Genomic DNA, 13,969 nt, shown 5'->3' on the forward strand with positions numbered 1-13,969 from the left:
TATACTATAAATATAATAGCATTTATATTATCACGCTTTCAGGGAATGTTGAGTTCTTCCTTTTATCTCTTTTCTCTTATATGCTGCATACATTGTAGTGTTTATAAAGTAGGTTTTTTTAAAAGCTAACATGACTTGACTGCACAGCCATCCCTTTGCTGTTGAATAGCCAAATGCTTTACTAAAGGCCAGCCCAATAATGAGGCACAGTGAAGTGGCAACCTCAGATGGAAAGCTGGTGATGAATCAAGTTGGCCTTGATTAAAATGTGGCCACCCCTACCCACTGGTGGCAGCAATGGTAGTGCCTTCACTGTCACCACCACCACCATGCCGCCCTTCCTCCTACTGCTGCTCTGCCTGCCTGCCTACCTGCTTTTTCAAAAAGCAAGGAACAGTATGAGTGGGAGGAGGAAACAGAGGAGTGGTAGTGATGGCCAAGTAAGATGAGATGGGGGTGGAAGAATCAGAGCAGGGGTAGGTAAGATTTGTGTGTGGCATATTGTACACACCCAAGTTGCAGAGACTGGGCTGGGAGTGATTGTGTGTGTGCTACAAGTGGATTGAGGAGAAAGGTTTGGGGTGGGGGATGACAGCTCACCACGCCATCACAGGCATCAGAGGGGCTTGGGCCAGGTCTAAGGACATTGTTCACTTCTGTGCAATTTGGAAGCTTGCACATCACATTTTGAGTACATTGGGTTCTAATAACAGGAGCTCATTTGCTCTTGTATCATCATACCTGTAGATACAAAAATTGGTCCTGCCGTTTTGTTACCCGGTTGGTAATCATGCATCTTTCATAGTGCTGTTTCTAAACACAGAATTAAATAACCCAATAATTATTTTGGACATCTGCCCTAGTGACTTTCCGTTTGCCCCTTGTGCTATGCTGTAAGAACTGAACTGAGATTCAGCCTTCCCTGCTGTGTACAGAAAGACCTCAATGTTTGTGTTTTGTTTCTCTCTCTCCCACAGCTACAAGAGTGTGGTGACACCCAGGCGTGCTGGGGTGGCTATTGCTTGCTGCTGGCTGGTCTCCCTCCTCGTAGGGCTGACCCCCATGTTTGGCTGGAACAATCTGAACAAAATGCGAAAGACTCAGGTGAACTCCAGCCAGTCGGCGTTCACCGTCAGTTGCCAGTTTGAGAATGTTATCAGCATGGAGTACATGGTATATTTCAACTTCTTTGTTTGGGTGCTGCCTCCATTGCTCCTCATGTTGATCATATACCTGGAGGTCTTCAAGATCATCCGCAAGCAGCTTAATAAAAAGGTTGCATCCAGCTCAACGGACCCTGAGAAATATTACGGGAGGGAGCTGAAAATTGCCAAGTCTCTTGCTCTGGTTCTTTTCCTGTTTGCTGTGAGCTGGTTGCCTCTGCACACTCGTAACTGTATCAGCTTTTTCTGTCCCTCCTGCGAGACCTCGAGCATCTTCACTTACATTGCTATATTTCTTACACATGGGAACTCGGCCATGAATCCCATTGTTTATGCCTTCAGGATTAAAAAATTCAGGACCACATTCCTGCAAATCTGGAACCAGTATTTTTGTTGCAAATTAGACAAGAACATGAACAACATTGATAACACTGACATTGCTATCTAGGAGTCCACCAAGGTTAGGCTGGCCCGGAGCCTTCAAGCCACATGGGATGATCTATTAACATCACCTTTGTTGTCGATATGGCCAAGTTGGCTTTATCTCCATCGTATACAGTGTCTGCTCCTGAACAGGGTAGGCAAGGCAAGGCACGGAGCCAGTCAAGGGCATTATTTATTGCTACTAGTACTATTTACTGTACCATTTGGTATTCTAGAAACTTTTTTTTTTTTTTAGGGAACATATATCTACTCATTTAAAGGGGAATTATACCCACAGGAAGCTGTGACGTATCTTTCATTCCAATAAAGGGGAAACACATCTCTGGAGTTTTATTTCTAGGGTTTTGCTGTTCACTATGGAGTGCTCAAAGCTGTAGACTATTCAGATCACACAAGAAAATCAGACAGAAAGAGGAGTAAAGCAAGAAGAGAAATTCATGGTAAATGCTTGTAACACCAGGAGTTCAGCAACACTGGCAAAATGAAGAGGCTCACAAGATTTCCTAGGAACTAGATGGGGAACTTGTCTCCTAACTTCTGCAGCAACTCAGGGGCCAGTGACCAGGCCCAAAACTTAAGCTGCTAATTAAAAGCACTGGACTGGTGCCAGGATTTGTGCCCCACTGTTGTAAACCTTAACACCGTTCCCACCCCTCACACCCAATCATTTCTACAGTAGAATGAAGATTTATGCTATGCAATCCTAAAGATGTTTACTGAGAAATAAGTTCCATTGAGTGCAATGGGATTTACTCCCTAATAACAATGTCTAGGATTGCAACCTTAATCCTACCTTTCCTTCCCATGTGTACCACAACATTGTCGTGGTACCACAATTAAGTACATAAACAGGATTTGCACAAGGTCTGCCCAAGACATTTTACTGCCTGAAATGAACATTCAAATGGTACTCCCCTCCAATATACACTTAGTGCCAAAATGCAGGTTGCATTAATGGCATTATTGGTCCTGATGGGCTTGTTCTTTCTTGCCTAAAGAAGAGCTCTGGGGCCTAATCTGTAGTGTAGCAAGAGGGGGCTTTAACCCTTGGCCCCCACCTACTGCAATCCCAATTGAGATTCCTCCCTTTAGCTCCTGCTTGCTCTAGAAGGGAAGCTCTCATTGGTGCAAATGGAAATTTCCCTTCCAGAGCAAATAGAAGCCATGGGGGAAGGGGCTGTCTGTTTGAGGCCTATGGTGGGAGCAAAGCTACCTCAAGCTGTGGTCCCAATCCAGATCAATCCAATTAAGCAGGAAAAAACAAGCATATCAACAACAAAAAATATTTATACTGCTTTTCAACAAAAGGTTCCACAGCACATAAAGAAATAATAAATACATAAGATGGCTCCCTGTCCCCAAAGAGCTCACAATCTAAAAAGAAACATAAGACAGACACCAGCAACAGTCACTGGAGGTACTGGGCTGGGGGTGGATATGGCCAGTTACTCTCCCCCTGCTAAATATCAGCTAATGTGTAGCTTGGCCATTAGAATAGTTAAGCAAATGAACTATAAATCATGAAGTCCCTCATTTTGAATCTTACTTCTGTCATTAATCTGCTAGGTAACCATAGGCAAGCCATTCAGCCTCATTCCCCCCATTTGCAATATGGGGATAATACCTTGCTGGGTTGTTGTAAGGATTCTAACAAGATCATGCATGTAAAGCACTTTGAACGGTCAAAAGTGCTAGACAAATGCTGTCATAAAAGTATCTCTCTATATAATCTATCTATCTATATTTCTCTTAGATGTACCCATCACTAATCTCATGTGTGGCAGCTCTTGTGAGAGTTCGCGAGCAGCTGCTGGATAGCAACAGGGATGTGTGGGAGAGTAGGAAATAGTGGTGGTAGCAGTTGGGCCAGGGGCCCAATGGGGGAAAAAGACAGGTTGGCAGAGAAAACAGGATGGGTGGAAGGTTGTGGAGACTGGGTGGAAATAAAACGACGATGGCGGGGGGGGAGTTGGGTGGGCAGAGAAAATGGCAGAGGCGGGCGGGCAGGTCGAAGAAGGCAACGGAGGCTGGCCGGCTAAGAAGAAAACAATGGTGGCAGTGGGTGGGCAGGGAAATGGTGGCGAGGGGCGGGCAGGGGAAACGGCAGCAAGCGGGCAGGCAGGGAGTGGCGGCAAACTAGAGGCTCAGATGCTCTGCGCCCAGTCCAGCTAGTTTTTATTAAAAATATGATAATGATTACATGATTGACAATTTGCTTCCCCTTCATGTACCCAAACGCTGCCAGCTGAGGCAGCCACTCACTTTGCCTCATGGTAAGGCCAGTCCAGCGTGTTATATGTAACATGATCTCATCTGAACTTGCATTCAGGACATAATTAAATGGTGTAGAATTGCTCCAGTCTGCTAGTGCTTCCTTTCTATGGGTGAAATATTTTCACATTCATTTTGTATATATCTAACTTTTCATACTGTGACTTTCACCTAATATTTTGAGCTGGTGATTTTCCCCCTCCTGTAAGGTGAAGTCTGAGATTTGACATGTACTGGAGATACTAGACATCTCCAAAATGTGGCAGTAGCCTTCATGTCTCTCCACATGGGAGATACATTCAGAAAACAAAATGACTGGTATAGCTGTTGATCACATTGTGGCTGGACCATGTAAAAACATGAATGTGAGAATCGGACTTTGGGTTCATATGCAAAGATGTAGAAACAACACATGCTGACATGCTATGCTGTCTTGGAGGCATATCAAAATTGACACGATCAGTGCTCTGACCATCCTCACTCAGGACTAAATCAGAGAACAAAATTGTTTGAAGATGCTGCATTATTTCTCCTTCTTGCCTTGGTCTCATATGTACAAATTCTACTGAAATTAATAAAGGCTGCAATATGGCTTGGTAGCAAATATGAGACTGATCTCTACATTTGTCAGACAGAATTAGCTTTATACCCTGATAATAGTTACAACGAGCGGTTTTAGCAATACAGCTGCCTAATGCAAACTAGTGCTCCTGACCTACAGGCCAATATTGCTTATTCCTACAAAATGAAAGAACAATGCCTCATGGAACAAAATATCTATGAAAACTGGCATGGTGTATATTGCATTGCTGAAAATAGATGTCCCTCGCTTCAGAGCACGGATTCAATCTTGTAGTTTTAGGTAGAGTTTAATTGAGATCAAGCTAAAGTCAAAAGCATCTTTCTTCTCTTCCCATGCAACAGTACATGCTGAGCCTTGGAAGGCAGACAGAGTGCATGAAAGAAATGCTAGTAAATAAAAGGGGGAAGCCTAGGCTTTTGCACCTCCTGCTTAATTTGATGACTTGAAGAATCCTTGGGGGCACCAGCACTATTCAGGGAAAGGGCAACCTCAAGAATTTGGGGCCCAGCAGGAGCTGAAATTAACTGGATGCCAAGACTGTTTATATAAACTATGCATATGCTCTGTGGGCCCAATTAGCAAGCAATTGCATTCTGCTAAGTCTGTCCATATGTTGGAAGGAGTCCCACTAGCATATTACGAGTATCACAACACCGGTTTATTTTTATTTTATTTGTTTATTTATTTGATTTGTATACTGCCCTTCCAAAATGGCTCAGGGTGGCTCCAAGAACCCCACCCATTTAATTGCCCCCATCTTAATAAAAGCCTCTCTAGAGCATCTCAGTTGTATGTGGTTGCGTTTTTTTTCCAGACAGAGCACTGCTGTCAAGCTGTCAAGGGGGTTGAAGTGAAATGGCCACAGGGACCAAAATGCAGAACACTTCCATCAAATGAATGAGTTCACACAGACAGGCTGAAAGCAGTCTAACAAACAGATGAGTACTGCATCTCCTTTCTAATTAGTCCACAATAAATCAGATAATGTCTGAAAGGAGGTTTCAACTTTTAAAGATGGAAAATAATTCATCTTGAAAGCAATTCAGAGCTTTAATTCCTGGGCTGGCTAGGCAGGGCTCCCTGCTCATCTTATGCACAGGGTGTTGGGGTGAGGAAAGAATAGTGGTTTACTGTATCTGGCTTGTTTTTGCCTGGGGCTTGCAGAGAGGGGAGAAAGGGAAATAGGTTAATAGGTTCAACTGCCTTATACTGAGTCAGACCATTGGTCCATATAGTGTTGCGCTAGCATAAACACAGGGGCATAGGGACATAGGAAGCTGCCATATACTGAGTCAGACCATTGGTCCATCTAGCTCAGTATTGACTACACAGACTGACAGCAGCTTCTTCAAGGTTACAGACAGGGATCTCTCTCAGTCCTATTTTGGAGATGCCAGGGAGGAAACTTGGGACCTTCTGCATGTAAGCATGCAGATGCTCTTCCAATGACTTATGGCCCTATCCCTATGGGGAATATTTTACAGTGCTCACATGTAGTCTCCCATTCAAATGCAAACCAGGATGGACACTGCTTATCAAAGGGGACAATTCATGCTTGCTACCACAAGACCAGCTCCTCATAGGACAGTTCACACAGCCTCCCCACATAAGGCACTTGAAAAAAGCATCTGCTCTGCTCCATGCTCTGTTCTCCAAGAGGCAGGATCTTGGATCGGTATGGATTTTATTACTTGATGGCCGTGCAGACCTGATAATCCCAGGAATTGTGTAGGTTCACCAGAAGGGCCCATGTGCAACATGAACACACCTCCAATGTGTACTAGTATACCCATTTTTTTGACGATCTTACCGTCAGATTTTAAATGTAAGCAAATGAGAACATGCCGAAGGAATATGTGGAGAGCACATAGCAAATAGATGCATAGCAAATAGCTCCCCTTCACTTTAATGCCCCTCAACAAATAAATGACATCCAACCAAGCAGCATGGCTGAAAATACAGGCAATGGGGAATTTTGGTATTATACAAGAAAATTGAAAGATGGGATGTCACTCTCAGCTGTGCATAAAATCCTCCCTGGCATAGGAGAAAGGAGGGCGGCAGCGAGGGGTGGGGTGGACATTTAGTCACGGTGTGTGGCAGGAATCGCTAAAGAAATTTTTATCAGGAAGCTACAAGAAGTGAAGGGGGAAAGCGTAAAAATACAAGGTCTACATGGGGATTTTAATTTTCAGGTGTGGACATTTCTTTCTTTCCCTTGTTCCCATAGAAGACAAGAGCGGCTCTGTTACCAGTTTCTCTTATGGAGCTGCCTCTGGCAGATGCAAATCATTTACACTCTCTGTGAGCAGAGCTTGCCACAACTCCCAAGAGCAAGGAGGCTGGACAGCTGCTACCGAGAGGCCTTCTTTATTATTTCTTTGTTACATAAATAGTTACCTTTTTATTTATTTCTTTTTAAAAGAGTCAACTGGGCCAAGTAGCTCTCAATCAGAAGCTCTTAATCTCAGTGGTTAGGGGGAGGTAATTCTCAGAGCAGGGAAGAGGGGGCAATTAAAACAAGAGCATAACATCAATCACATGTCATACATATTTGAGGTAACATCATGTTTTACATGAAAAAGAAAACACTCCTATAGCAACTTAAAGGCTGACATACCCTGCCAAGTGCTGTCCATAATTGGTGCTGTGCTACAGCACTAATGACACAGCAGTGATTACTCACAGTTGAGTGTGCACAGAATCTCCCTTTCCTCCACTGCCAGTGAAGACAGACTCTTGGCTGGCTCTCAAGCCACTCGTGCATGTCCATCTTTGACGGGTGGCATGCTGCACAGAACATCTGTCAATGCCACTATTTATTGTAGCTTAAGCTTTCATGGACTAGACCCTAGTTATTCTTCAGATGCATGAAGTGTTGCCCTCAGTTGGCACACACATGCACATGCACAGAAGTAGAGGAAAAGAACCATTCACAGTGAGGTGGAACAAAGGCCATGAAATGCAAGAGGTACGGTACACCTGTGACATTCCTATGCAAAGCTAAAATCTCTATGCAAAGCTCTACAGCTGAACTTTGCATAGAATTGTCACAGGTATACCGTACCTCTTGCACTTTATAGCCCCACTCTCTACAGCTTTTTCTATTCCACTGTGGCGGCGGCAGGGGGGCACAGGGGTTTTTTTTTAAGGTGCCAGACAGCTCCCTCTCTGAATTTGTTTTTAAATGGGATGCTTGAGTCACAAACAAATAAATTGGTTACCAGATTTGCAAATCCCTAGAAACACAATCCACGGGATGTAATGGGACCCCTCATGCAACTCCCCCAGTCCTAGGGTTGTAGCTATAATTGAGCAGATGGGTTCAAAGAACCTGGGCATCCCAGTTCCTGAGGGGCCCCCAGATCCACCCCTCCCTATTTTCTTCATAATCTCCCTCACTCTGAGGGGCCACCGGAGAGAGGGGCAAACAGAGGCCCCCTCTCCCCTAGCTATGCCCCTGCCCAGTCCACTTGAGCTTGTGCTATTGTGCAAGAGGGCTAATATTTCAAAGCATTGTCCATGTTCTGGAAGCACTCTGTGAGAGTGGAAATATACTGCCTCAGCGATGTGTTTCCATCCTTACAAGCACTTGTGTAATGTGGGCAGTGCTCAGAAGTATTCGCGTTCTTGTGTAAGCAAAGAGGACTGGAGGAGTTGTGCGAGGACTCCAGAAGTGTCCCCTGCAGATCCCCACAGACGTGTGTGCTACATTGTCAGCCAAGATTCCAAAGGCTTGAGTTGCTAGACAATTTTCATGGTAAACATCACAGTTTGGTTTTTCTAGGTGAGCTGGGTATGGTGAAATGGTCTTCAGAGATTACTTTTATAGCAGCTGGGCCGGGCACAAAACATCTGCGCCTCTGGCTGGCCAACCCACCGCCGCTGGCGCCCCCCCCCCATGCTGGCATGCCAGGCTTTCTGGCTGGCCGGCCCCCGCCGCCCGCTTCTCAACCCCCCACCCCATGCTTTCTGGCTTGTGGGCCGGCCAGAAAGCCGGCCTGCCACATCCTTCCACACCCTCCTCCCGATGGCTGGGCCAGGCCGGCCTGCTGCTTCCTCCTGGGTGGCCAGGCCAGGCTGGCCCACTTCTGCATCCTCCAGCTGGCCAGGCCAGGGCCAGGCCAGGCCAGCCCACCACCTCCTCCAGGCGTCCAGCGGCCGGGCCAGGGCCAGGTCAGCCCGCCGCCTCCTCTGGCTGACTGACAGCCAGGCCAGGCCGGCCCACTGCCGCCATTGTATCCTTTCCTGATCGCTTCCCCACAGGCAGCTGCTCTTGTGAGAGCTGCCACACATGGGATTAGCGATGGGTACATTTAGGAGAATTAAATATATGGTTGCTCCATAATGCATATTAAAAACAAGTTGTTCTTGTAAGAACTAATCAGCCTACTTTCCTTTCACTGTCTCTACAACTGGAATAAACGTGGTTCATATTGAGGTCCACATGTTAGATCTCTTGCACCTCAAATGTTCATGCATCCACCATCTTGGATTGGGGTGGATTACGTCATTACAAACTATACCATTGAAGTGTCCCTGTGTGTCACTCACTACAGCTGTAGCAAATTTGGTTCAAATCAGTTAGTGCACTTGCACCTCAAATGTCTACATCTGCCATCTTGAATTGGGTTGGATGACATTGTCACAATCTACACCATTGAGGTGCCCCTATGTGTCCCTATAGCTGCAGCAAATTTGCTTGAAATTGGTTAAGCGGTTCACAAGTTAGCTCACTTGCACCTAAAAAGTTTAGGTGTCCACCATCTTGGATCAGTGTGGATGACACCATCACAAATTACACCATTGTGGTGTCCTTGTGTGTCATTCGCTGCCACTGTATGTGATTTGGTTTAAGTCGGTTAGACAGTCCACAAATTAGCCTGCTTGCACTTCAGATGTTCACAAGGCCACCATCTTGAATTGGAGTGGATGACATAATCACTCACGATGCCATTTGGGCATCCCTATGGGTCCCTGCAGCTGTAGCAAATTTGGTTCAAATTGGTTAAGGGGTTCACAAGTTAGCCCAATTAGGCCTCAAAGGTTTACACGTCCGCCATCTTGGATCAGGGTGGATGACATCATCACAAACTACACTGTTGAGGTGTCCCTATGTGTCCCTACAACTGTACCCGATTTGGTTCACATTGGTCCAGGTGTTGAGAAGTTGTTAGCGGGGGACACACGGACACACACACAGAATGCCGGATGATCTCATAAGCTTACTGGAAAGTAGGCTAAGAAAAGGTTACCACCTTGAATAAGTGGCAATCTCAGTTTACCAGACAGACATTCTTGTGGCTGGGCATTTTAATTGTTTCAGTGGAGGTACATTGTAGTTGGGTAAACATGTGGTTTGTGTGGGTTATATTTTCACTCAGGGTTTCCTACTTAGAAATATGAGATTTACTTGCAATTCTAACTGCTTTGGAGCATGATGAATAAATGCTGCTGGTTTCTAGATATTTGGAGAGCAAAGAAAACATTCTAAATGTGAAGTGAGTTCAACCAATGAGTAGATGTCTGACCACATTTGCAGAAAAGTCCACAATAATAGCTATGACCTGTGAAGGATCTGATGCATCTCAACAGGGGTTTCCCTACATGCCATTATCTCTGTTTTCAGTGCCAGCATTGCTGAGTGTATCCATGTTCATCAAAGCAGCAGATCAAGCTTGCAGCTCCTCCCCACAACTTAGTGACAGACCACGGTTGCATGTGGTTGAAAAAGCCATGAAATCAAACAGATAAGAAAAGCTGGAATGTGCTATTGTGAAGCCTCTGAACAAAAGTATGTGTTAAAACTGTGAATAGGGATATTAATCAAAGAGGAACATTTTCATTTCTGGGAAAATGCATGTATACATATTTTCCAATCTTGTGCAATGATTTCCCTGAAAAGAGTGACAAGACCCAGACACGATTCCCCCTTCTTCCAAGAATGTGTTGAATGGAATGGGTAGTTTCTAACTTTTTTCTACTCAGAAACTAGTTTCGCCATCTCTTTTCCACAGTTCTAAAAGTGTTTATATTTCACCATAGAGAGACACTCAACTGCATGGATCCTGAAATTGTATATGTGTAAGGCTTTTCTCTGCAATCAAGGATGCTGTTTTTTGTCCACATGTAAACCAACTGTATACTGTACATGCAGGTAGGGCTTGCCACTGTGATCCTATTTCTTCTTCGATTTGCATTTCTTGTATGCAGTTCTGTCTTCTTAAAAGGGCTTCTATAGGACATTTGTAACAACAAGCTTCCCCTGCTGTCTATGTAAGAAAGACTCAAGTTTCAATGAAATGTAAATGTAGATATTTTAGTCCTTAGGAGCTCAACCATCTCTGAAGAACAGAGTGCTTCTCATGTAGATTTGGAAGAATAGCACATCCTTTCTAGTGGAAGGAAGCAGAGATGGCCTTCTTGTCAAAGCGCAGGAGGAATGTCTGTGAACAAGAACTGGTTGTGGTCCATACAAGCAGTAAATAAAACACTGTTCTCGAATGAAAAATGCATCCAAACACAACACAGAACGCTGTGCCATGCCAAATGAAAACCACCAGGAATGTTCTAATATTTCTTTCTGTAAGTTCAGACTTCTGAGAGCCAAACTACATTTTACATGATGCAAATACCCAGGTGCCCTCCCTTGGGTTTTCTACAGCAAAATTCATTTTAAGGTGCGTGCGGGCGACTGGGAACAGAGAAACAGCAGGCAGGGGGAACGTTGAGCACCAGTCTCCATCATTTATCTGTTCCTAGCCACTGCTGTAAAAGATCAGCCCTCAGGGCAGAGGACCATTACATGCTTTTGTGTGTAACGTATCATTTGCCTTTCCCAGCCTGACCTTTGAATGAAGCCTCCTCCACTACTACAGGTAATTGACAATAAAAATGATGCTGCCTTGAGAAATACTTGCAATTGTCCTGCAGGTGGGTAGAGGAAAACCTATATCATACAATGCCATATAATTGTTTCTGCAATAAGTCCCTGTCTTCTGCTTAATACATGAAAGTCCAAACAAATAAACTGATAGATGTCAGAAATCTGGCTATACTCTGGGGCTGAGCTGAAAATGGGAGCAAACATTGTTCTTTGTAAGACTCAGTAGGTCCCCCACCCCCCAATTCTGTGTCCTTGTTTGTTTTTGTTTTTTGTAGCTGCAGTGATCTGACAATGTCATTTCAGAATGGCAAATATAACTATAACTGGAGCACTGTATCACCCACAATATTTGCCTGGGAATCATCTGGGGAGGCCAAGGGGCAGCCGTTCCCCATCAAGGAGCCACCCTGGGGAAGTTGATCCATTCTTGACAGCTGGCAGGGCATTTGAATTTCATTATAAGCTTTTTTTATGGAATGTAGGTGACCTGGCCTATTGCCTCTAAATAAAACATACCAGTTGGGATTTGTGAAGGTGTTCAGAGAAGCCTTAGGCCTGGGTTACCCATAAATTAATGGTTGCTCTCACTAATGTTTTCAGTAGAAATCTGCCAGGGTTTTTTGGTGTCTCCCCCTTTGCCCTGTGGAGGTAACTCCTGAGAGAATTCTACTCTATTTGGGGAGGGAGGTCAGAGCTCCCTGTGCTGTTCATTTATATGACATGGAAAATCATATGATGATGACCTCATGAAGGTCCAGCATGAGGAGGGGGAGGATTTGCTGAAAGGAACTTGAGCACAAGGATATTTATGTAGGTTTGCTCAAACACAAAATGCTACAAAGGAGCTTTGACAGAACTCGTAGTGGAGGGCAAGGCCGAAGGGAAACTGGTGTGGGGGTGATGGACGGGGAGCTATGAAAGGGTGGAGGTTCTGAAATGATAGTCAGTTGGAGTCCAGCTGTTTCATATCCTATCTATATTGTAGGGCCGTTTCATATCTGAGGTGGTAAAATATAAACTTCTTCAGTTTTAAGTGAGAGAGCCATTTATCTGCCCCCACATGTAAACCACCAGTTATAAAAACCAAGTTTGCACAGATTTTCTCTAATGTTACCAGCCACTATGGCAATTTTCATGCAGGGACAAGTTCAGACAAATAGCTCCTGTAACATGACAACTAGGTGCTACAGTCACTCTGAGGATTTTATCACCTCAGATATGCACATATTAACTAGAGCTAAGGACTGATTCGTAATAGCACATGGTATAAGCCTAGAAAGAGTGTTTCACATCAGAATACAGCTTGGAAAGTGTATGCTTGAACATACATCAAAATACATACATATGTTCCTGAATTCAGAAAGCTAGCATACCAGCGGATAAAGTTCTAGCACATTCTTTTTCCTGACATGATAGTTTTCCACCTTCAGTACATTTTTTCCATCAGGGAGTATTCAGGCATGCAACCCACCATCCCACTTTTATGATTATTTGGCAGTCTCGGCGGGGGGGGGGGGGATATATCACAGCTTTTATTTTATTTTGAATTGTTTTGGTTTGGTCTAAATTCACAAGTGGATTTAAGTGGAAGTAGAAAGGTATGGGGAAAGAGTTGTTGGGTGACAAAACTATCCTGCGGATGAGGGGACATCACATGGTGCCCTGATAGCCTAAGCATCTTTACTATAATTTGGGTCCATAATAATTTGCTTTCTAGCATACATGTATGTTACACATTGAGGTCATAAGAACATACGAATAGCCCTGCTGGATCAGGCCCAAGGCCTATCTAGTCCAGTATCCTGTTTCACACAGTGGCCCACTAGATGCCTCTGGGAAGCCCACAAGCAAGAGATGAAGGCATGCCCTCTCTTCTGCTGTTATTCCCTTGCAACTGCTATTTTAGAGGCATCTTGCCTCTGAGGCTGGAGGTGGCCTATAGCCACCACACTAGTAGCCATTGATAGACCTGTCCTCCATTAATTCTCATGACTGCTGGGGCAGTAGGATCATACCAACCTTCCCCCGCATGATCTTCTCTTCAGGGCACAGCTGCTCACACACCCACACGAGTGGTATGGTGGTGATCGCCTGACATGGGATCAGTGACAGTTTTGTCTGAAATTGGCGTGGCCATTTTTAGAGCCCAATGGTGCACATGACTGGGCAGTAAGGTAGGAGGGCGTGCATACATCCTCCTACCTCACTTTTATATCGGGTTGCAAACTGGGGCTACCTGGCAGAGGAGTGCCAGGGTCGGGAGTGATTCCAGTGGTTCTCATGACCATCCCTACCCAGGCAGGGCTAGTCATGAGAGTAAGCTAATTATATCATGACTAGGACAATGCCCATTCATACTCTTTAACAGATGACCATCCCTCCAGTTTGCTAGTTGTGAAGGAGGACTGGAGGCAACATGGTGTTATGGAGAATGCTTCCCCTCATTTTGCCCACTGCAGAGGCAGGCTTATATTTTCGCCTCCTCTCTAGACCAAGTGTAGAGGAAGCTTGTGACCTGCCAGATCACTACAGAGCTAATTCTGCCTCTTTTGGCAGCAGGCCGGCATTCTGAGCAGTTCTGCTCCACGGAGTGAAACAAGGGGTAAAAGGAAGGAGTGGCCA

The 13,969-nt window shown here is 44.8% G+C and overlaps 1 protein-coding gene across 3 annotated transcripts in view; it reads left to right on the forward strand.

The window, feature by feature from the left end:
* ADORA1 (adenosine A1 receptor) overlaps positions 1-5,242 on the forward strand; it is a 120,763-nt gene extending 115,521 nt beyond the window's left edge. For all 3 annotated transcript variants that reach the window (XM_053243373.1, XM_053243375.1, XM_053243374.1), the window contains exon 3: positions 978-5,242. In XM_053243373.1, coding sequence (XP_053099348.1) covers positions 978-1,611 — 634 coding nt within the window. In that variant the 3' untranslated portion in view covers positions 1,612-5,242. The remainder of the gene's footprint in view (positions 1-977) is intronic.
* Positions 5,243-13,969: the final 8,727 nt, after the last annotated feature.

This window comes from Hemicordylus capensis, chromosome 4 (assembly GCF_027244095.1).
Source record: "Hemicordylus capensis ecotype Gifberg chromosome 4, rHemCap1.1.pri, whole genome shotgun sequence".
Classification (NCBI taxonomy): domain Eukaryota; kingdom Metazoa; phylum Chordata; class Lepidosauria; order Squamata; family Cordylidae; genus Hemicordylus; species Hemicordylus capensis.